Source organism: Mytilus galloprovincialis, chromosome 3 (assembly GCF_965363235.1).
Source record: "Mytilus galloprovincialis chromosome 3, xbMytGall1.hap1.1, whole genome shotgun sequence".
Classification (NCBI taxonomy): domain Eukaryota; kingdom Metazoa; phylum Mollusca; class Bivalvia; order Mytilida; family Mytilidae; genus Mytilus; species Mytilus galloprovincialis.
In genome coordinates, this window is record NC_134840.1 from 59,437,149 (window position 1) to 59,463,040 (window position 25,892).

At 32.7% G+C, this 25,892-nt stretch overlaps 1 protein-coding gene across 1 annotated transcript in view; it reads right to left on the minus strand.

Annotated features, from left to right (window-relative positions):
* LOC143068477 (peroxisomal ATPase PEX1-like) overlaps positions 1-25,116 on the minus strand; it is a 33,857-nt gene extending 8,741 nt beyond the window's left edge. Inside the window, exons 1-19 of the mRNA XM_076242569.1 lie at positions 24,958-25,116; positions 23,437-23,571; positions 22,478-22,561; positions 18,326-18,437; positions 16,196-17,241; positions 15,137-15,260; positions 13,988-14,213; positions 12,558-12,793; positions 10,976-11,146; positions 7,646-7,800; positions 7,003-7,180; positions 6,283-6,467; positions 5,745-5,879; positions 4,928-4,992; positions 4,228-4,287; positions 4,002-4,084; positions 3,651-3,754; positions 695-1,069; positions 132-322 (exon numbers count right to left, since the gene is read on the minus strand). Of these exons, the coding sequence (XP_076098684.1) occupies positions 132-322; positions 695-1,069; positions 3,651-3,754; positions 4,002-4,084; positions 4,228-4,287; positions 4,928-4,992; positions 5,745-5,879; positions 6,283-6,467; positions 7,003-7,180; positions 7,646-7,800; positions 10,976-11,146; positions 12,558-12,793; positions 13,988-14,213; positions 15,137-15,260; positions 16,196-17,241; positions 18,326-18,437; positions 22,478-22,561; positions 23,437-23,571; positions 24,958-25,056 (3,764 nt within the window). The 5' untranslated portion in view covers positions 25,057-25,116. The remainder of the gene's footprint in view (positions 1-131; positions 323-694; positions 1,070-3,650; positions 3,755-4,001; positions 4,085-4,227; positions 4,288-4,927; positions 4,993-5,744; positions 5,880-6,282; positions 6,468-7,002; positions 7,181-7,645; positions 7,801-10,975; positions 11,147-12,557; positions 12,794-13,987; positions 14,214-15,136; positions 15,261-16,195; positions 17,242-18,325; positions 18,438-22,477; positions 22,562-23,436; positions 23,572-24,957) is intronic.
* Positions 25,117-25,892: the final 776 nt, after the last annotated feature.

Below are 25,892 nucleotides of genomic sequence, written 5' to 3' on the forward strand. Positions count from 1 at the left end.
AGGCAAACTTTAGTTAGAAAACAGAAACAAAAGTCAGCTAGAATAAACGTGAAATAAAGTATTCATGAAATTAAATTGATTAACAGTCTTTGGCTGTTGATATGATACTTTTTTGAACTTTTCACACTTACATGTGTTGATATTTAAGTCTCTCTTCAGCAGGTACTGATGGTCTTGTCTTATCTAAAGCTTTTTGTATATCATCCTGCGATATCAGAATAGCTTGACCTTTTGAGGTGGCCACTGGTGAAAACAGACTTTCAGCAGTTGTTACTTTCTCTGTGTTTTTGTGGACCTTCAATCTGTTTCTTATCTGCTGAACCTGAAATTTATCCAAAAATCAAAAGTTACAAAACTATTAAAATACTTTCCCATAATCCTGCCAGTGTACTATGATTTAATGTTATATGAATAAAAAGCAATACAAGATTTAATACCCCAGAACTTTTATTCACTAATATTTTTTTCTAAAAAAAAATGAAAGTTTTAAAGTCATAACAGGAAAGTTAACCTATCAATTATACTTCACCACCGAAATCAATAATCAAACTGGCCCTGCTTTTCAGAACAGTAAGTACCTCATGTAAAATGTGGTCAATTTGCACCTAAAAAAAAATAATCCCTCTAAATAAATGAAGAATATATACATGTAAGCAATCCTTCGTAGTTTTTACTGAAATCAATATTTAATAACCTGTTGTGTTAAAAGATCATCCATTTCTTCTGATAATTCTGTAGCTCCTTCAGTCAGGTTCTTCATGTAAATGAAGTCAGATTTAAATTGTTTCTGTTCTCTTTCCAATTCGGCTGCTTTTGATAGAACACCATAACTACTGCTTCTTCTTCGTGTTCTTAGATAACTAGGACTCTTTTGAGGTGAAAAGTCAAATTTATCTCTCTTTACTTGACCTGTCACATGATGTATGGCCTCTAACTGAGCATTATAGAGAAGTGCCTTGAAATCAGCACCAGTAAAGTTTTCACATTTCTCTGCAAAGTTGTCCAAGTCTACGTCAAATCCTAATTCTATTTTCCGTGTTAAAGCTTTAAGTATGGCTTTCCTTTCATTCTACAATAGAAAAAAAAATGTGCACCTTCCTATCTACTGTTGTTTATTGAATTTATTTTAAAACACACTTAAAAACCAGGTGCTCCGCAGGGCTCAGCTTTATATGACCCCAGTGGTCGAACCCTGTACAGTTGGGGCAAATTTGGTCACAATATTCAAGCTCAATACTGTCAGAATTTGGATTGTGATAAAATTTTTTACATAATATAGGTTTTTGTCACAAAATTAATGTGGTCAAAGATCTAACAAATCTATTGCACAATACTGTGCAATTGAAGATTTTTTTTTGAAAAAAAGGAATCCCTTAAAAAAATGGTAAAAAAAAATCCCCCCCCCCCCCAATCTTATTGAGCAACAACCCTTAAACTCAATCCCATGCTTTCCTTTGTCGTATTGAACCTTGTAGTACAATTTCTGAGAGATCCATACTCTTAAACACAAGTTATTGTCATGACTGTTAGGAAACTAGAATCATGCTTCTTTTTGGCCCTTTTTTGGCCCTTAATTCCTACATCTTTTGGGCAATTAACCCAAAACGTAATCCCAGCCTCCCTTTTGTTATATGGTACATTGTGGTACAATTTCAGAGAGATCCATACAATTACACACAAGTTATTGTCTGGAAACTAGAAAAATGCTTGTTAAGGCCCCTTTTTGGGCCTTAATTCCTGAACTCTGGCCCCATAACCTTTAAAAAGAATCCAAACCTTTTACGACCTTCTACTTGTCCTTTTAAACATTGCAGTATAATTTCAGAGCAATTGAAACAGTGATCGGGAAAGACGTGCGCCCTGCGCCTATAGTGCATATCGACCAGAAATGGCGCATAGAGTGACAAATGTAAGCACCCATGTGGCGCACGATATTTTTCACTTCACTTCGAAACGTTGAGATATCGTCAAATGGATTTCTGATCGTGTTCCGTACCGCCATGTGTGTATACACAACTATGTAATGTTCCTCCAATGATAGGAGCACCAATATATTTTTGGGACGTCTCAGGTGTTTTTCTATTATAATAGAACCATGCCTTTTAACATATCGGGTGTTTTCGTATGGTAATAATAGAACCATACGATTTAACTGATTACCAAAAAAACGTAATTAACCATCATTCTTGATATAATTTTTTATAAACAACTTTAAATTTGTGAAATTTGGCTAGAAAATACAAGATTTATCTCTAATTATAATCTTTAGAGTTAGTTTAGCTTGCTATTATCTTGACTGAAAAACCCCAAAGCCTTTTAATGAATATAGTTTTTGTCTCCACAAAAGGCGCTTAACTGTCCTTGTCATTTTTTTGGTCTTTGGCTCGTTTTGACATTTTGTAAACATGACTTCAGCGAATTGTTGTTTTGTTCTATCAATTAATGGTACTCTCTACTGTTAGCCTTGTCATTGTCATGAAGTAATAATAATACAAGACGTGCAGAGAAAATGCCAGAAATGTCCTCTGATATGGAACGTCTGGAATAAGTATGGTTTCGACAAAGACCCAAATTTAATGTACAAAAAAAAAAACATGAACATGTACAAGGCAACAAAACCAGTTTGACTATTGTAAATAAAGGTTATCTTAAACATTGTTCAGTTTGGAGGAAGTTAAAATAACGTATTGTATATTCATTGAAATTGAAATTACAAAATCACAGGAACAATATCCATGATATAATTTCAAAATCATAAAGGTAAGTACCACCACCTCTTTGCACAAATATACAGATACTTTTTTTTTTTTTTACAGTAGTCAATTTAAATGGCCCACTCATTTGACAAAATGGCCCATTGAATTTATTTTTGGGGGGCCCTGGGCCCATAGTAAAAAAATCCTTCCAGATCACTGATTGAAATACTTGTACACAAGTTATTATCCTGAAACTAGAAAAATGCTTTTTTTGGGCTTCTTTTGGGCCCCTAATTCCTAAATGGTTGGGACCATCATCCCCAAAATCAATCCCAACCTTCCTTTTGTGGTATTGAAAATTTTGGGGTCATATAAAAATTGTGAAAATACCATTTTATTGTGTACCCAGCGGTAAAATTACCACATTGAAAACAGTAAGAAATGTTTTTGTCATTCTATATTTTTGTTGTACTTTATTGTATTCCTACACATTCTTGTTAGACAATAAGTCAAAATGAACTGGACAGATTTTTTCTATTACAATGTATCTGAGATGTTTTTGGCAACACATTTTTTGAAGTGCAGGTGATGTTTTAAGCTTGCAACTTCTAAATATTTTACTTAAATTTTGAATATTACCATTAGTTTTAAATAGCTAGTAAACTAATTGTGTCAGATCGACAAGAATGGTCCCACTTGCCAGAAAAGCTTGAATTAAGTCCAAAGCCTGTAATTTGAGCAAAAACAAGTGTAGCTTAAACAAATGTTAATTTTATCTTTAACTCATCATAGTAGACTCAGATACAAGAAATTAGCTCAATATGTAAAGGCTTTTAGAAATAAAGCCTGTATAACTGTTCGTTAAGAAATACTGGAATGAAAGATAAAAGTAACACTATATGACCCGACCTAAGTTGACTGGGCCACAAAAATTGTTAACATTCATTTCCTTACAAGGTCTGGTAAGTTGCAGCGTAAACATTTATCTAATCTGCCAGGTCTGAGAAGAGCTGGATCTATCAGGTCTGGGCGACTGGTGGCAGCTAAAACATACACACCTACAAAAATAAGACCAAAAATTAAATTCTTATTTAAACTACAGTATATATTTTTTTTAATTAAAGAAGGATTTTTTTTGTTTTCTGAGTGGTGTTCTGAAGGCTGTTGTTGGTTTTTTCATTATTTTTATTTTGGTCAAGATTTTCAGGTTTGACTTGTGTTTTATTTTATATCCCCTTTGTTATTCTCATTTTTTTTTTTACTCATATGAAATAATCTGTTTTATATTGATCATTTTCTTGTTACCTTGAAGTCCTTCAACACCATCTAATTGTGTCAGTAACTGGTTAACTACTCGATCTGTTACCCCTGTGTTGTCATGGCCACGTCTGAAAAAAAGAAATTGGTGCTACAAACTAGACTTCCAAATAATACCAAAGTAATATTCAAGTATTGGAAGACAAAATGAGTAGATTTTTAATACAGATGAATATTTCTTGAACAGGTTGAAAATATAATAATAAGGTCTTACCTAGGAGCTATAGAGTCAAATTCATCAAAGAAAAGGATGCATGGTCTGGCACTCTGGGCTCTGAAAAGTACAGCATAAAAAACTATAAATAAGTTTTTCTATTCCATCTTTCAAAGAATGATATCATGTCATTTTTTCAGCTACTTCTTAAAATCTGCATGTTCAACATTTCAAAGGTTTTATGGTTTTTTTTAAATACAGTTAAAATATGTTACGTTTTAAACAACAACTGAACTGTTTTTGTTGATTGTTAAAGCTAAGAGACTATATTAGTGAAATTAAATATTCTACCTGGACCTTTACTGTTTTTGCAGCAATAAATATCTTGTTTCATTAACAGCTTCAACTGACAGCATTTTAAAATACTAGGCAATGAAGTAATGGTGTACTAACATTAGAGGTCTCTTAACACATTAGATCCAAAAAATAACGTACTAAATTATAAGCATCATACCTTGGATAACTAGATTTTTGAATCCTTACCTGATTTTTGCTACAGTTTAATCTTGGAAACATACAAATTTGCAAGCCATCTTTGTACAAACTCTGTATTGGGTTTTCACATAATGTTATTGTATAACACGTTTACCCCTTATATCATAACATGTTGTGTTTATTATGTAACTTAATGGCTAAAAATTTATATTTTGAACATAAACTGGTTGTTTTGACTTTCCCTGTTAGCTTTACCAATAAGTACCTTAGAAATGTATCTCTAACAGCCTGTTCACTAGCACCTATGTATTTATTGAGCAGTTCTGGACCCTGTAAAATATAAATACAAGTATGAACATAAATCATAGCTTTTCTTAAGATTTACCCAGTGAAATATATAATCATTGCAAACCAACATATTTCTGTTTTATATAAATGTTTTCTGTTGTGTCATTTTAAAGCAATATATAGTGATGTATACTAAAATGTTTGATTTCTGACCTTTCATTCCAAATATCTTATTAATTTCTCTGCTATTGTAAAATCAAATAGTCCAAATCAGAGAATACATAGTTAAGTATATGCCTTAGACAACAGTGTTCTTATAGTAAAAAATCTTGATCAAATTATTGAAGTTGTTGTGAATCAGCATTTTGTTCCATTCCAGTATGTCACGATTGTGTTCCTTTTCTTTACTTGAGGGAGTAGTTCACAACATTTTTTGTTTTTTATATAAAGTTCATTTATTCCAATAAACATAAGCAACATTATTATTTCTCAACAACAGCATCTCTGCTTTTAAAATGACAACTGATAATCATAATGCCAGCAGAGCTCTTGGGATATATTGGTGTCTCGGGTTGATACAGATGTGATATTGTAAGAGCTATATGATATTCTCTATTTATCAAAACTACATGTACTCCCTACTTACACCAGTCTGTCTTACTTTCGCTTTAATTAACTGTTAAACTATTTGAAAAACACACTGAATGAAAATCCTCATATTAAGTACAGTTATGCATTAAGTTAGAATTATTGCAATGAAACATATTCCTTTTCAACTGTATTGAATAGCCAACCTTTATGCTAATAAAGTTGAGTCCACATTCTTTAGCAACAACTCCAGCGAGAAGGGTTTTGCCTGTTCCAGGGGCACCATATAACAGAAGACCTGATCTTAGTCTCAGCGGACAATTGCTGAATAACTTAGGATACTAAAAAAAATCAGTTATTTATATCATTTAAAAAAAATACAGTAAAAATGCTTAAGGTTGCACTTTGTAAATACAGCTGTTTCTCAAACCACACCTCTTTTTTAAGAGATGTATTATATTCATAGATAATTACTTTTGATTACATACTGGCTCCCTGCTATTTTGCTTGCAAATTATACAATTTCTCTTATAGGTTTCTGATTTTTGAATTTCCAAACTTTTGGCTTTGAACATTCTTGATAAACCTTATTCTGGAAACATGTCCGGCATATAGAAATCACCAATATTCTCTTCTGAAATCAATTATGAAACTATTAGGAAAATACTGAATAAGTTTAAAACTCAAGATTTAATTTTTGCTGAAGGTAGGAACATGTTTTTTTTTCAATTGTAAAATACAAACCTTGCTTGGCCACTGTAATGTCTCTACTAATATATTTCTGATATCCTCTAGACCTCCAACATCATCCCAACCTAGCTCCCCTGCTGTATGTAATGATACATTCCTTATTGATGCAGGAGTGAACCCTTCAATTGCAGCTTTAAACTCTTCAGTGTAGAGGGTTATTCCATTTTCTGTATCTCCACCTTGTTAAACATAAGTTAACTTGAAATAAACATATGATCACTAACATAAAGTAATTTGGCAAAATATTTAGTCTAAAGCTTGAAACATTGTGTTCACTGAACTAGTACAAATGTATACATATTTGTTTAGGGGCCAGCTGAAGGACGCCTCCAGGTGCGGGAATTTCTCGCTGCATTGAAGACCTGTTGGTGAACTTCTGCTGTTGTCTGTTCTATGGTCGGGTTGTTGTCTCTTTGACACATTCTCCATTTCCATTCTCAATTTTATTATTGTGAAAAATGGTATGCTGATCTCCAGATGTCTATTGTAGCAAACTTAGTTACGCATTGTTAAGTTACTATTATTTTTTTCTCATTTTATGTGAGCAAGTAAACCATTAATTTAATGTATAAAAAATATCAGTTGTCCTGATAGATAGCAAAACCATGCCATTATTAACTCAAAACAGCAACTTTCTGTACTAACACAAGCAAAATTCAATACATAAAATGCTGTTGTTATTCTTTTTAACGTATGTTAATGAAAACAAATTACCATAACCATATTTTAACCAATGAGCATGCAATGCCCTGCTGACTAAGTTCATGAGGTCACTTGCTACATATCCTTCTGTACGACACTGTAACCAGTCAAGGTCAACCTTGTCCAAGGTGACAGGATTGATTACTGGTCGTGATTTAATAATGGAGGTAATAATCTTCCTTCTTCTTATCTACAATATGTTTTATTGAAACTAGAATCTAAATAAATTACAAGTATCATTTTTTAAGTTGCAATATCACAGGTTTACCATTGAAATTTAAAGATACATGAACCTGTCAATTACAATTTCTTTTAAAACATTTTCATAATTTTTTTAAGTATAGATGCTGAACAATTTAAATTTGCTATTCCAAAAATGAAACAATAACTTATCTTATTTGCAATATACATTGAAAACTTTCTGTACTAACCAAACTGTAAGGGCCGTGCAAAATTAAGACAAAAGTGGAATTCCTTATTTACAGTTTTCACAATTTTCTATGGATACTTCATAATCCCTGTAATGTTTGCTACAAACTTTCAAATTGTGTTGAGACAAATAGGTGTAAAATTTGCTATAATTGAATTCATATAAAAGAACACAAAAAATCCTGCATCCATTAAAGGTTTTACAATATGTTACATTATATGTTACCTTATCTGGGGGATTAATGGCAAGAGTGGTATGTACGAAATGAGTTCCTCTAGAGTTCACCAATAAGGAATTGATGGAAGTTCTAGCAACAGTAGTGGCAATCACAGCAATTCTTGTCCCATCACATATTTCTCTTCGCAGTAAATCCCGTAATACTGTAATGTTATTAGAAAGTAGCAATAAAATCGTCTAAATATTATTTTTCTTTTACAATTCAACTTGTTCTCAATGTCCTAAGTACCTGAATTCGCACCATCTATCTGGATATTGTATTGAACTTGTCAAGTATAATACATTACAAAATATGTATGGGTCATAATCAGTTCAATCTTGCACCGATGATATTGTCCTACTGATAACAATCATTCTTTTTGTCAATGGCCTAAATATAGAAGACCAGTCAAAAAAGGATATGCACCTATTGCATGTTTTATAAATTTTTTGGGTCTAAGGACAATTCAAAACCAGGTGCTCCGCAGGGCGCAGCTTTATACGACCGCAGAGGTCGAACCCTGAACAGTTGGGGCAAGTATGGACAAAACATTCAAGCGTGATACAGCTCTGAATTTGGATTGTGATCAAATTTTTGACATTATATGTTTTTTTTTTACACAAAACAAATGTCAAGATTTTACAAATCAATTAAAGATTTCTTCAAACTTTTTAAATCTCAAATTAAATAGTTGACACAGCATAGGTTTCTGACACAGAATGAATGTGGTCTAATGAACTTAAAAGTTTTTTTTTTGCCTTTGAGCAATTCCCTATGCTGTTGAATATTAATCCTCTCAAAAAAATGTTTGAAGAAATTTTCTTTTTATTTATGAAATCTGAAATGAGAAAAATTTAACCCCCCCCCCTTTTTTTTCACATCCCCGTTTCCCTTTTTCCAAAACTGATATCAATTCAAATTTCTAATGGAGTTTGCAACAATAACTACTCTTTTAAATACATCATAAGATATTAAAATGTAAAATAAAGTGCTTGTTATCACTGAATGGTAAAGATTGGTTGGTAGTAAAAGTGAATATACATTGTTTATTGTATAAAACAATAAAAAAACTTCATCAGCAACATTTTATATTGGCAAATTTCCAATGAAGTTATTTACATAAAGTTATTGGCAAATAAAAATAGAAAATGACATCATAGTCATGTCTGGCAAATGTCCAACATACATTATCTAAAAACATTTTAGATAAGATAAGGAAAAAAAGCTTCATCAGCAACATTTTATATTGGCAAATTTCCAATGAAGTTATTTACATAAAGTTATTGGCAAATAAAAATAGAAAATGACATCATAGTCATGTCTGGTAAATTTCCAACATATATTATCAACTACTATTCTATACACAGAAAGATAACTCCAATTGAAAATTAATTGCTATTGCACAATATTGTGCAATTAGATATTTCTTGCTATTGTGTAATACTGTGCAATTGAAAATTTCTTGCTATTGCACAATACTTGATATGGAATCCTGATTTGGACCAACTTGAAAACTGGGCCCATAATCAAAAATCAAAGTACATATTTAGATAAAGCATATCAAATAAGCCCAAAAATTTAATTTTTGTTAAAATCAAACTTAGTTTAATTTTGGACCCTTTGGACGTTAATGTAAACCAATTTGAAAACGGGACCAAAAATTAAGAATCTACATACACAGTTAGATTTGGCATATCAAAGAACCCCAATTATTCAATTTTTGATGAAATCAAACAAAGTTTAATTTTGGACCCCGATTTGGACCAACTTGAAAACTGGGCCAATTATAAAAAATCTAAGTACATTTTTAGATTCAGCATATCAAAGAACCCCAAGGATTCAATTTTTGTTAAAATCAAACTAAGTTTAATTTTGGACCCTTTGGACCTTAACGTAGACCAATTTGAAAACGGGACCAAAAATTAAGAATCTACATACACAGTTAGATTCGGCATATCAAAGAACCCCAATTATTCAATTTTTGATAAAATCAAAAAAAGTTTAAATCTGGACCCTTTGGGCCCTTTATTCCTAAACTGTTGGGACCAAAACTCCCAAAATCAAACCCAACCTTCCTTTTATGGTCATAAACCTTGTGTTTAAATTTCATAGATTTCTATTTACTTATACTAAAGTTATGGTGCGAAAACCAAAAAAAATGCTTATTTGGGTCCCTTTTTGGCCCCTAATTCCTAAACTGTTGGGACCTAAACTCCCAAAATCAATACCAACCTTCCTTTTGTGGTCATAAACATTGTGTTTAAATTTCATTGATTTCTATTTACTTAAACTAAAGTTATTGTGCGAAAACCAAGAATAATGCTTATTTGGGCCCTTTTTTGGCCCCTAATTCCTAAACTGTTGGAACCAAAACTCCCAAAATCAATCCCAACCTTTCTTTTGTGGTCATAAACCTTATGTCAAAATTTCATAGATTTCTATTTACTTAAACTAAAGTTATAGTGCGAAAACCAAGAAAATGCTTATTTGGGCCCTTTTTGGCCCCTAATTCCTAAAATGTTGGGACTAAAACTCCCAAAATCAATCCCAACCTTCCTTTTGTGGTCATAAACCTTGTGTTAAAATTTCATAGATTTCTATTCGCTTTTACTAAAGTTAGAGTGCGAAAACTAAAAGTATTCGGACGACGACGACGACGACGACGACGACGCCAACGTGATAGCAATATACGACGAAAAATTTTTCAAATTTTGTGGTCGTATAAACAGCTAGAAAATAATTTATATAATATTGTAAATTTTTTTTATTAGCATTATTTTAAATAAAACAATAAATACTGTAGAATCGTTATTAATCATGGAAAAATGGCTGTACCTATTTATGTTTTATGTTATTATTAGAATCAAAATAATTGATTTTAGTCAAAGTTTATGACAAGATAAACGGAATTTACATTCAACTGCAAATCCATATTCTGTTGAAGGAAACAATGTTTCTGTGCATGTACTTATATTATTCATCTGTACTTTACTTTACTCTTTGCTACAGAAAAACATATAAACATATATTTAAATATTATTGCTATTTTACGAAATTGTCCTTTGATCTTGCTGACTGATAATTTTAATTCTTTCTCAGCGGAGGCCAGTGATTTAAAAAAAATATCCCTAGAAAATAAGGACTCACATGCTAGTTATCAATGAAATTACCAACGTTGTCATTGGTATAGTAGCGGTAAACAGATTATCATTGGCCTTCTCAACTGGATGCTTTTCTCACTTTCCCTGTACCTGCTCAAGGGAGAAAATCAATCTTGTTGAGATGATCAACGATAATCTATAAGTACAGCAAAACACAAATTTATATAATTTCCCTACCTTCAGCCACCCTAGATCCATAAATAGCTTCACCACTCATTTCAGCCTCAGGTCCAGAAGGGGCTGGCACCACATGTTCTAAATCATCCAATAATATTACAGAGGGTTGGCGCCATGCAGCTTCATCAAAAGCCATCTGTAATATCTTTAGAATGGTATCTGGTCTTTTGCCTATTCAAATGTATAAATCGTAAATAACCAGTTCAAAAAAATCTCTTTCTTAGTTTTATTGAGGTATATAAGCAATCATTGTACATTTTGTGTGAAGCTAGGGAGTGAAATATGTCATTCAATGCTTCTTTAAAACAATAAAACAATTAACAAGAGGCTGTCACAACGACAGCAAACCGGATTTATTTACATTTATTTGTGTCCTGGCAATATCACAAGAACCATTACTGATGAATGGTGAAAGTGAAAATCATCAATATCAAATTTGACCTCCATTTTGTCATCAGTATCAACATTTTGAAATAATAATATTTGAAAAGCTTAGATTGAATGGTTCATGAGTAAATGCAACAACGTGAATGGAAACGCCATTTTACGATCTTTCAAGAACCATAACTCCTGAACAGTAAAAGTCAAAATCGTCATTATGGAACTTGACCTCTATTTTGTCATCAGTAACAACATATTAAAATTTCAAAAGCTTTGGTTGAATGGTTCATGAGAAAATGCACGGACACGACGGGAAACACCATTTTTCAATCTTTCAAGAACCATAACTCCTGAACGGTTAAAGTCAAAATCGTCATTATTGAACTTGACCTCCATTCTGTCATCAGTAACAACATATTAAAATTTGGGAAGCTTTGGTAGAACAGTTCATGAGTAAATGCACGGACACGACTGAAAACTCCATTTTTCAATCTTTCAAGAACCATAACTCCTGAATGGTAAAAGTCAAAATCGCCATTATTGAACTTGACCTTCGTATAGTTGTCAGTAATAACATATTAAAATTTTAAAACCTTTGGTTGAACGGTTCATGAGTTAATGCACGGACAACATTTGATTGCCGTCTTTCAAGAACCATAACTCCTGAACGGTAAAAGTCAAAATCGCCATTATTGAACTTGACCTTCGTATAGTTGTCAGTAATAACATATTAAAATTTTAAAAGCTTTGGTTGAACGGTTCATGAGTTAATGCACGGACAACATTTGATTGCCGCCCGCCCGCCCGGCCGCCCGGCTGCCCGACCGCCCGGCCGCCCGGCTGCCCGACCGCCCGGCCGCCCGCCGTACATCCCCAAATCAATAACCGACATTTTTGTCACAAAAATCCGGTTAAAAATTATTTCCTATCATTATATAATTCATGTGGCAAAATGCAATTTAAGAAAAAATAAGTATTTAAACAATAGTTTTTATTCACTTATAAAAAGTAAAAAAGGTCCACACTTTGATAGCTGAGCATGGACTGGACAGGGAATATAAAAAAAACAGTCAATACAATAAATATATAGTACTTGACCTGTCTGGTTTTGATTTGGACTGTTAAAACTTTTTAACTTCTAAAAGTGCATACCATTTGACTACAAAAACTATTTTCTATGAAATAATTCCTGTTAACTTACCTCGTAATGGTTTGCAATCAATATTTAAAATATAAGCTAGATTTGGTATCTCTGCCTGCTTCCTACATAACGCATGAGCAAACATGGTCTTCCCAGATCCCTTTGGTCCTGTAATCAGGATCATTCCATTTCTAAGACCAGGGGTGATCTTCCTAAACATAGAATCTCCCAGTGGTTTGGATGACAGGCAAATCTCAACTGAAATGACTGCCTCCTCAGCTAGTTCTTCTACTCCCCTTAAAAAGAATGTATGAAATTTTAGTAAACAGTACAATGTAACATTGGCATCAGCAGTCACAATAATCTAAGTGCAGTGGTACAAAAGTTATGGTGGGCACTAAGTAGGACTGAGGGGCAGATTACAAATAGTTATGAGACATTTTACTTATTTTTAAATCAGAGTGCATCAATATATGACAAGGCAGTTTCAAACTAAACTATTTGTCAAGTTTTTCTCAGAACCCTGGGTCTTGCATGTGATTGCTGTTGCCAATGTTATAGTGTAATATTTACTGATGATTTAGTAGGTCCATTTATGGGTAAAATATAGAAGAATGAAAATATAAAAAATGGCTCAGGGTGCTTTCTCTGATTTGATTAGCCTGAAGTGCCAATCGTCACAAAATAGCCCAGTCAAAATGTGAACATGAAAAGGAAATAGCACAGCCAAAAAGTCTATCTAAACCACAGTGTTTTACTTCATCAGATGAAAATACAGCAAAGCCTAACATATTCTGAAATATTATTGACAACCTTTTTATCAAATATTTCTCTTGTCTGGATAATGAAAAAAATTCGAAACCATAAACTGGTGAAATAAAAGGCTTGCTTTTCAAAGACATTTTATGCAAATTAAAACAAAATTCTATTTAGCTGAAAACGTGTTCATTCAAAACAAACTATATGTCACTTGATGTCCACACTGTGTTTTTTTATATATGTTTTTCTTTCTGTATCCATCTGAACAGTTAAGCCTATTTCAGTTGATTTTTATAGTTTGTTCCTATGTTGTACTGTTACACCCCTATCAAAGGTGAGGGGAGGGTTGGGATCTTGCAAACATGTTTAATCCTGCCACATCAGGAGCCTGTAATTCAGTGTTAGTTGTTTGTTGCTGACTTGCTGTGTTACATATCTATTTTTCATTCATTTTTTTTTTTTACATTAATCAACCCATTAGTTTTCTCGATAAAATTTGTTTACATTTGTGATTTCAGGGCCTTTTATAGTTGACTATGCAGTATGGGCTTTACTCATTGTTGAAGGTTGTATGGTGACCTACAGCTGTTAATTTCTGAGTTATTTGGTCTCTTGTGGAGAGTTATATAATTGATAATCATACCACATATATTAGTGTATCCTCTCATTTTAGGGCATATAAACACGTTAAACCTTTACAGTGAACAAATATTTTAAAATAATAAACATACCCCATGTCCTCAAACTTCTCCTTTGGAAAACATGGATCAATACTTTTGACATCCATATAAGACAACATAGGAAGAATCGGCCATTTTGAATTTTCTATGCTTGTAGGAGTTTTTATAAAGAAAGACAAGTCCTCTAGATTCTCACAATGTAACAAACTGTAAACAGCACCTTCTCTTTCATTTAACTTCTGTTCATGATATAATATCTGCATGTCTATACTTGTATCTGGAAAAAATAGTTATTCAAAATTACTTATATCAAACCTTCTAATTAATGGGGAAATGTCTAGAGAAAGCCTTATCAATCAACAAGACAAGCAAATCAAGTGAAACTGTGAGGTACTACTCACTGATGATACCCCACCGAAATATTTCAGTAAACAGGTAGTTGTTGAGAAGTGAATCTGAAGACGTATCACACCGTATAGCTGACTTATATAAACTCTTAAACCAAATTTCAGAAATCCTTGTATTCTAGTTCCTGAGAAAAATGTGACGAAAATTTTCAACTTGGCTATTATGTGTAAAATGATACAAGTGTTCGGTAAACAGGAAGTTGTTGATTGATGAATCTGAAAATCCATCTCACTGTATACCTGTAGCTGACTTCTATAAACCCTTAAATCAAATTCCAGAAATACTTGTATTGTAGTTCCTGAGAAAAATGTGACGAAAATATTCATGGGACATACGGACTGACGTATGGACAGACAGAGGTAAAACAGTATACTCCTCCTTTTTTAAAGTGGGGTAGTTGGGGTATAATAAAAATATGCTAAGTTCCTTATCAATATTTATCTAATGATAATTTGTTTGTTTGATATTTTGATAGTCTGATTTGAGTGTGTACTGATAGCAATGGTATTTTATAGAAAATATTATTGATCTATCACCAGTCAGTCCTATCAAACTGACTTCAGCTGTGAGCTGAAAACTTAATAATGAAAATTGCTTATTAATTTAAAGTCACTGGACCTTGACCTGAGGGGTGGGTATGGTGGCAGGGCCTTAAAATAGCTTTCAAACTGATATGAACTGATAGAAATGCAACTTCATAGAAACTTTCACAAACAGAAAAGCATACTTCCCTTTACACAACTTTCATTGAAGGCGATACAAAAACAACATCAACTTCTACTAGGATCTTACCTTTGAAAGCATGCATATTTATCATGACCCCTGGAAACATTACAAAAGGAACATTACTGGAACTTGTTTCCTTCACCCATTTCTTAAAAGTTTCTTGTACTTGGTAATTTCCAAAACATTTTGGCTGTAAATAAAAATAAAATTTCTAAAGTAAACTTCATAATGAGATTGATATCGAAACATTAATCACATTCAGCTATTGTGTGATAATATATAACAGATTTATGACACAAATTAAGTCTAGAAGTAGAGTCATGAATTTTATAACTATCTTGACATCATCCATAGTTATGATATCACTTCATTCAATTAATAAATGATATGTTTCGAAAAACTTCTTTGAATAAATCTTATACTGAGTAACACTTGTTATTTAATACTTTTGAATAATGAAATGTTTCAAAAACTTCTTTGAATAAATGTTATGATACTTTTGTTATTACTTTGTCCATGATTTCAAATCAACTATGCCACTGGATGGTAAGCAAGCAATAATGAACTACATTAACATTGTAAATGATGAAAAAACCATGAACTACTTCAATAATAATTACATGAGACTGAGCATTTATGACAGCAACCATATTTGATTAAATCACGGGTTCATGATCCTTTTATCAAATTGTTTTTACCATGAAATTCTTAATTCAAATACTTTACCAATAAAAATTACATATACTATGTTCCCAGTAGTATTGTCTTAAAAAATGAGCAATGTTTCACCAAATGTGGTTATAACAGGAAATAATGCATAATGCAAATTTAACAAATGGAAGACAACTTGTTTTTATCAAATGTTTGGCATGATTTATTCTTTAGAATTCTTTCATACTGTATCTTTGTAAATATTGAAAAGACAATACAGGTTTTATTGCTGTGTACCCCCAATTACATAGTCTAACACAACATGCATACACTGCTGAAATACTTTATTTTTAAACCATAAGGAATCTTATTCTTCCTTTCAAAGTAAACCCTCAGAGATCACCATCAATCTTTTCCCTTAACCACCATTAAGAAAGATTCTTAACCTAATCACTCTATATATTGTATACATACAAGACTAGTAACAGGTTGGAGATCAAATGACAGCGCTGGATATGGTTTTTCATCTATACTCTGTAACCAAATCTGTCTTGTCACATCTAACTTCATCAACCGACGTAATAAATCTGGAACAATCACATGACCTCTCAAGCACGGCTGTTCCTCTAACATGTGTGATATTAAATCTACGTATTCTGGCTCGGAATGCAGACCTTTCTTGGTCAAAATCACAACACGAACAATACAATTCAGTTGTTTATCCTTTTTATCACTTCTATTAGATTTTATTGAGTCTGAGGACTGGTCTAATTTATCCTGCTTTTCTTTTTTCTGCTTAGCCAATTCATCTTCTGCTCTAGCATAAATATCTTTAGGTGAATCAAGCCTAGTCAATTTTGCATAGAAAGTATCAGGAAGCCTGATGTTTTTACTATTAATCTGTTGTTGTATGTCTTCACTGTTTACAAATACAAAGTTTGGTTGTTTTAGATAAAGTTTGGAACGGAAGTCGTCCTCTGAAACACCATCAATTTCTGATTCAATTGATGACAATTCATCATTGGAGTCAAAATCCACCTTTAAAGATTGCACTCTGAATTTAAAATTCAAGCCTCCAAAACATGTACTTCTTGTGAAACTTTCTTCCCTTTCAGGAGAATATGAAGGAGTCCTAGAAATACTCCCACAATCCTCATCACTATCTACTGATGTCTGTGGAACATAGAAATGAGACCCACCATCAAAACCACCAGTTGCAGACAGAAAACCAGTAACGATTCTAAATGGATTCCAACTTGATCTTTTCTTTGGTCTAATTTCATTTGGCATAATATTGTTAGTACTAAAGCTTGTAGGACGTGACTGCACAGAGGTAGCTTTTCTTGGAACAATTGGTGAGGTGCTCCTTCTAATGGGTGATAATGACTTTCTGACTGAATCTTTTGAGATACTTGATTGGTTAAGATTTTGACCAGTAGAATTACTTCTTACTTTAGGAGAGATTTGGACTTCTGTATCATCATCCAAAATCACACAATTTTCATCTGGTTCTGTTGAACCTGATTAAAAAACAATTTTGTTAATATTCATTGCTACAACATACAATAATTAATTATCAAGAGATATATTTGTTATTTTTAAATAGGTAAGAAATTATTAACCAGTCCACAAGTTCCAAGTGTCAAATTAGCACTAATTGACTCATCTACCACAAATATGATATAAAAGTGCCTATTAATATTTTCTTTTGAAGATGATGAAGAATATAAAAAATGTATATTATTTGCCACATCTTATATTTGGATTAATTTTACATTGTTTCATTTTAACTTAACATGTTTATTAGCTTTTTTCACAGAGCAATATAATTATCTTATTTTACTGACATGTTTTGAGATTTGCTTTTAGTGAATTTAAAATCAAACAAATGAACTTCTTCCCTTTTTAGTTTTCCCCAATAAAACCAGATGCTCCGCAGGGCGTAGCTTTATAAAACTGCAGAGTTCGATCCCTGAACAGTTGGGGCAAGTATGGACACAACATTCAAGCTTGATACAGCTCTGAATTTGGATTGTGATTAAATAGGTTTCTGACACAGAATGAATGTGGTCTAAGAACTTAAACTTAAAAACTTAAAAATTTTAAATTTGACATTTACCAATATCCAAAATCTAAATACATGGTTAGATTCAGCATATCAAAGAACCACAAGAATTCAATTTTTGATGAAATCGAATAAAGTTCAATTTTGGACCCTTTAGACCTCAATGTGGACCAATTTGATAACTGGGCCCAAATATCAAAAATTTAAATACATGGTTAGATTCAGCATATATCAAAGAACACCCATATATTCAATTTTTGTTGAAATCAAACAAAGTTTAATTTTGGACCCCGATTTGGACCAACTTGAAAACTGGGCCTATAATCAAAAATCTAAATACATGTTTACATTGAGCATATCAAAGAACCCTAAGAATTCAATTTTTGTTAAAATGATAAAACCAAGTTTAATTTTGGACCTTTTTGACCTTAATGTAGACCAATTTGAAAACGGGACCAAAAATTAAGAACCTACATACACAGTTAGATTCGGCATATCAGTCCAACAATCTACAATTAAAATGTCTTAATTTAACTTACTTATTTTCAAGAACAATACAATTTTCTCTACCCAGAAAGGAAACACTTGACCCTTCCATACAACTCTAATCTGGTTCATCAAGTTTGTTTCAACAAACCCAGAATGAGGCTCCTGAATAATACAAAACTACTTGTTACAACAGAACTATAATTATACAATATTTTAATGACTTTAGATTTACATGTGTGACATCTTTTTTTCTATTAAGTTTATATGAAAAATATTATTCCATGTACAATCAAAGCGCTGTAAGCGTTGAAGGCAGTTAACCAAAAACCAAGGCAAACATAGTTATGAAAACTGTGGTAATGTTGCTTCAACATTAAACATTCATATATAGTACATTTATGTTTATCTAATGAATTAATTATTAAGGCAAATGATTTATATGTTATCATAGTTTCAAAAGCAATACATATATATATCAATGTATATTTTTTATGGTGAGTCTGCAGTGGTACAAGTTCGCAATGCTTGCAGTTGTTCCAGTTGGTAGTAAAAAGGTTTTAGTTGACTGTTAGTAGTACAAGTTGACTTAGTACAAACATGTAATAGTATAAATGGACTGGTTTCCCTGGAAACAAAAGTTATGAGACACAAATCAGACAAATGTTCACTACTACAGGGATCAAAGGTGAGGTCTGACTGACCTGCCCATAGTAAATGTAAATGATGATTTGTTATTTTGTCCCATACATGATTATATATATGGTTTAGGGTGGGGATCTCATCGGTTTCCAAGTACTCAAACAGGAGGGGGTAGGTTGACCCAAGGGACTCCTACTATATCTCATTTAATTAGTTATATTAACCCATACATGAATATATATTGTTTAGGCGTGGACATCTCGACCATTTCCAAGTTCTCAAACAGGAGGGGATGAGTGACCACAGGGACTTCCCCTATATTTCATTTGATTTGTTATATTGTCCCATACTTGAATATATATGGTTTAGGGGTTGGGATCTCGACCGTTTCCAAGTTCTCAAACAGTAGGGGATGGGGTGACTCCAGGAACTCCCACTATATTTCATTTTGTTTATCATATTGTCCCATTCATGAATTTATATAGTTTAGGTGTGGGGTGGGGATCTCATCCGTTTCCAAGTTATCAAACAGGAAGGGGTAGGGTGACCACAGGGGCTCCCCCTATATTTCATTTGATTTGTTAAATTGTCCCATACACGAGTATGTATGGTTTAGGGGTTGGGATCGCATCCTTTTCTAAGTTATCAAACAGGAGGGGGTAGGGTGAACACAGGGACTCCTTCTATATTTCATTTGATTTGTTATATAGTACAATAGATATAGGAAGATTTGGTATGAGTGCCAATGAAACAACTCTCCACCCAAATAATGATTTATAAAAGTAAACCATTATAGGTCAATACATGAGTAAAACTGTATATATAGTTTAAGGTTGGGGATCTCTGCCATTTCCAAGTTATCAAACAGGAGGGGTAGACTAGAGTGGTCCAAAGGACGCAACCTATATATCATATGAGTTGCTTACACTTTAACTGACCCTTCAAATTTGAGCAAAAAATACCCCTTCAAAATTGCATTATAAATATGTTTACACTTCAAAAGCATTTTTTTGTAGTTGATCGCCAAAACCCGGAATTATCCTTATCCGCTTACGGAATCGTATCCAATATTGTAATTGTCTTCTTCACGGCAGCCATTGTTGTTGTTTTTACAATGTTGTTTTTGTCAGTCAGATACGATTTTACTCCAATTTACACATTATATGTCGGCTATTATAAAGCTAGCGATTGAACAAAATTAACATTGCTGTCATGAATAATAATGATAAAAATAAGTTTTGAGATCGTTTATTTGGAGACTTTGCCTTTGGTGAAAAAGTTGGCAAAGTTATTTTTATCTAATGGACGGTATGTCGGGCAAAGCTAGTAACCAAGTTGAAATTCCGATTGCAGAAGTAGAAAGTCACGGACCTTGGACCACTGCTAATTAGAACCCCTGCCTTCAAATTGATAAGATATTAAGGATCCGATTATCATTATATAATACATGTAGATTACTGACTTAGTTGTACTACGTATTGACAACAATCAATATTCCTACGACTTTTGCCATTTGGGAAATCTAAACTGCTTGTCTGTACAGATTTTCAGCAATTAAATATTTCATACAATTGTTCTTTGACATCTTAGTCAAAAGCCCAGGCGATAATAAACTACATAAGGGTTCCTAATGAGCACTACTTCCTATGTGCAACTTCAAAACTTTTGGGTGATTCGACGATCATTTAAGGTTTTTTTTGTCATATTTTTTGTAATCCAGAATTAAAAGTATTAAAAAAGTGTTCAATTAGTTATATATAACATAGCAGCCAGCTAGATAATAACAAAGGCAAGTATTTCAGCAATTATTGGGAAGAACACAAATCTAGGGTGCTCGCATAATGCAGCTTAATTGCATAAAAATAAAAACCCATAACAGCTTGCATATTGCTAACATTGTGCAACATTGAAAAACGAAATCATATTTTGATTGTTACTTTTGAAGTAATATTCAGCATGGGTCCCCAAAGTCATTTTTTTCCTGCATTTTATGTTCTGTTTGAGAAATTTGCATGCTTCTGTTGTATTTCTCAGATAGTTTTAAGGAGCTATTAATTGGCACTTTCCAATTGTATATATAGAAGGAAATGTCTCAGTCTTTACTGAGCCGGGCGGAAATAACTGGCAAGGTTTGAGGTCCAGTTTGACTCCAACTACAAACTTCGGAAAATTTAAATAAGAGCATACTGTTTTTTCTGGAAGTGTGTAGCACACACAGTACAGAGGCCTAAAACTTTCAAAAAATAATGTAAACCCACAGGCAAATAACTAGTCTACTGTCTGGAAGTCTACGTAAAGCCAATATTAAATCAGACCGGGTGCTCCGCAGGGCACAGCTTTATACGTCCGCAGAGGTTGAACCCTGAACAGTTTGGGCAAGTATGGACACAACATTCAAGCTTGATACAGCTCTGAGTTTGGATTGTGATCAAATTTTTGATATTATATGAGATTCTGCCACAAAACAAATGTCAAGATCTTACAAATCTAATATGCAATATTGTGCAATTTAAGGATTCTTTTTGAAACTTTTAAAAATTTGGAATTTGAGAAATTTCGGGAAAAAAGATTGAAAACTACTACACCCCCCCCCCCCCCTTCCCCCCCTTTTTTTTTTTTTAAATAAGTCCAAAACCTGACATTTCTTTATGCATTATTTACAAGAAGTGAAAAGGAGGTTAATCTGAACATACCAAACATTGTATGTTAACTGTTTTTGAATTACTTCCCTTACACTGCTTTTAAATTGTCTTAACTGTCCATTGACCGGAAAAACCTAGTTTCCCTGGTTTTTTTCCCCCTAATTCCTCCTTTTTTGCCCCTAATTCCAAAACATTTTGAGTCATAATCCCCCAAAGTCATTACTTACCATTCCTTTATTCCCTTAATGGTATGGAAACTTGTGGTATAATTTCAGAGAGATTCATCCACTTAAACACAAGTTATTGTTTGAAAACTACAAAAATTCGTATTTTTGGCCCCCTTTTTGGCCTGTAATCCCTAAACTATTGGGACCATAACCCCAAAAATCAATCCACACCTTCCTTTAGTGATATTGAACCTTCTGGTAAAGATTTATAGGGATCCATTTACTAAATCTCAAGTTATTGTCTGGAAAACCTAGATTTCTCCTTTTTTTTGTCCCTAATTTAGCCTTTTATAGCCCCTAATTCCAAAACGTTTTAAGCCATAACCCCCAAAGTCATTACTAACTATCCCTTTATGATATGGAAACTTGTGGTATAGTTTCAGAGAGATTCATACACTTAAACACAAGTTATTGTTTGAAAACTACAAAATTGCTTATTTTGGGCCCCCTTTTTGGCTCCTTATTTCTAAATTATTGGGACCATAACCCCCAAAATCAATCCCAACCTTCCTTTAGTGGTATTAAACCTTCTGCTAAAAATTTACAGAGATCCATTTACTAAATCTAAAGTTATTGTCCGGAAACTAATGTGTCTTCAGACAACGCAGACGACCACGACATGATACCATATGACGAAATTTTTTTTTGCAGTCGTATAAAAATTCAATAAAGACATTTAAATGAATATACAAACCAATATCTCCCAATCATCTACTGACTGTGGTTCTATAAAAACTTTCTGTGATTTTGACACTGCACTAAAAGGTCTAACCAATACCTGAAAAACAGTCTTCATTTTCAATTTAATCTAAAACAAATATTAAATTCACAACTGTTACACAAATTAAAATATCCTGTACAAAAAATATAATGAAATCAGTGTATAATCTTGTACTGACAACATAAAGATTTAAAACATTAAACAGGAAAACTGATTCCATAAAATGATAACCAGTATCAATATGCTAGATACTTTTTTTACTGCATGCATAACTCGTAACATTTTTCTGCATGATATAAACCACTTCTTAACAGAAAAAACAAACTCATTATTCAAATGCATAAAAGGTTCATAATATATGTAGGACCAACAAAAGAGTTTAAACAATGGCTGTATTTTGGGAAGACAAAATGAGAGAATAGGTATATGTGCCATAAAAAGAACTATGAGGGATGAAGACTACATTGAAAAAGAAAGAAATTCTTAAAAAATTCATCATTTGTTTCATGCATGCTAGTGAACATTGTGAATCTTGAAAACTAAATAAAATGGGAATGATCCACCAGTAATGGAATATAAGCAAATGTACAGAGTTAGAGAATACCATTCCTATACAACTGTATGCATGTTTGTTTACAAAGTGTGAGATTTTTATCAACATACATAAATACTGTTGATTCATTTATTTTTTTTTGTGGCTAACAATTTTTTGGATTTAGGAAAACTTGCACTTTATTAAATGTTAATTTCATAGTTTTGCCAATGTCTAGTTTGTCTGCATTAAAGCTGTTAGAAATTTTGTAATTCGTTGTTCACTTAAATTTGTAGTTCACTTGTTCCAACGAATACCACAAAAATGGGTATCCCACTAATAATAATGAATTCAATGAAAAAAACTATTGTCCTAAACTCTTTCTATTGAAGAAAATTACTTCTGGATCCTTCAGTCCAAGTCTGTCAGCATAAATTCCATTCACTTGAAGTTCTGCATCTCTGTATCCTGTTTCTCCAGTAGCAGTAAAATAAGCATGTTCATCCCTACCAAACTGTACTTCATACACCTGTATCTACAAAATGGTATCAAAATATATCAATAACTTGTTTTTATAGTTTGTTCCATATATATATATATATATATATATACAGTTACAAAAAATGTATTATCACTTATATATTTATTTACAGTTTGATGGCAAATATATATTAACATATTTTTTTCTTTTTGTTTTATCCTCTTATTTGATTTTGAAAAGAGTATTGGAAGTAATCATAAAATATGGGCTTGAAATAAATCCCTTAAAGCAAAACAGGTTTTGCTTATGTTTTGCTCATTGTCGAAGGCCGTATGATGACCTATAGTTGTTACTTTCTGTGTCATTTTGGTCTCTAGTGGAGAGTTGTCTTATTGGCAATCATACCACATCTTCTTTTTTCATATCAACAGTTCAGAACTTTGTAAATGTGAAAAAAGTAATGAAATTTGAAGTTTGTGAAGTTTCTATATCTTTTAAAAGCAAAAAAACTCCAGAAAAATAAGTTTTTTTAACAGAAAAAGTTTTGCAAATGACCCCAGTATGTTCCTTTATTGAACTGACCCTTCTGATATTTGAATTCGTTAATTGAATAAACAATCACTTAGACAAATCAACTAGTCGATCACATGATTAGATTTGTACAGAACAACACAGGATGTTTGGAAATTTTTAAACTATAGCACTGATATTTGATTAGACACTGCTGCCGTCTGCCCAGTAGCACAGTGCTGAAATACAATGGTGCTGAATACTGCAGCCCTAAAATGGCCTGGGGAGAACACTTTTCAATATTTCGGTTTCATTTTAGACGGATTCTGATTGATTGATTGATTGTTGGTTGCTTAATGTCCAGTGGCAAATATTTCAAGCATATTCAGGATGAGAACAAGTTCACAATAAATACTATAGGTAGGTCTTGAAATAATAGAGGCCATCTGGGAAGATGGTCGGGGAAATTTGGACTACCACTGGAAATGAGGATATATTGGATAGGGACAGAAATTTTGCCTTACAACAGGCCACCTACAGACCCCTCAAAGAGTTGTTGCAAGGGTTCTTAACGTGCAAAGAGCGTGGCACTCCTTTACACGAGGCATCGGATTTAACGTCCCCAATCTGACTGGACGTGACTGCGAACTTGATATATCCCGCACAGCCAAACAGATGCCCCACTTCGGCAAGCGTTTTACTGCCAGTAGGGAGAAGAAGTGACCATAATTCTATTCCCCAGTCACTCTTGTGACAAATTCTGAATTTAGAATATGAGTGTCGTAATGTGGTACCTTTGAAACGAAAAACTGTTTAAAAAAATGCATGATGAGGGTAAAGTAGAGAAGAAGAAGCAACACTATTAAAACGTATTTTTAAAGTGAAACTGAAACAGAAAGTAGAAATATTACAAAGCTTCGTCTTTTTTACCCCTTCAGCGGCTAACGATGTTTTGCATAACTCTTTTGGTAAGACAATAAAACAGTTCTTTTCAGCTTTGTGGGACACTCTGGCCACTGTGCAGCTCATTTCAAATAGTGTTGTTTTTCAAGATAAAAATAGCTGACCGTCCTTTCACTTCCGGTCCATTGGAGTGAATAAAAGATGGATTGATTTGTCAAAAGACCAATTGTTAACAGAAAAATAAATGTCACCATAAAGTACGGATATAGTAGTAACAAATCATTGTCTTTTTGTAGAGGACCATAGTTGTCTTCGGGTCGATTAGTTTTGAGCCCGTAACAATACAGCATATGATATTGAAGTAAGGAAAATAATAACTTTAAATGAATTTCAAACATTGGACTTTTCATTAGATAAAGCATCCAAAAGTGGCCGGCCTTGAAAATAATCAGTTTATTGATGGTGGCCGCAAAATGGTAGAAGTAGAAGCAAATCAAAGTGGACAAAAAAGCTATTTCTTAATTTCTTAAGAATTCATTTTCTAGTTTTAAAAAAATACAATATGTTTTGTGTGTTAAAAAAAGATTATTTTTTTTCATATTAGAAAGTATTTTGTTAATATTTTTTTATTAGAAAATTATTATTTTTAACACTAAAATGTGATTTTTTTTTAAATATTATAATATGAATTTTTAATATTTGAAAACGATTTTCCTTTTATAGCTCACTATGCGGTATGGGCTTTGCTCATTGTTGAAGGCCGTACGGTGACCTATAGTTGTTAATGTCTGTGTCATTTTGGTCTTTTGTGGATAGTTGTCTCATTGGCAATCATACCACATCTTCTTTTTTATATATTCATTTAAAAAAAAATAGCTCTTTTATCCACTTTGCCACTGAGAAGCAGATGTGACTTTTGAATTTCATTTTGAGTGAAAGCATTTGACTCTTAGGTAGCACTA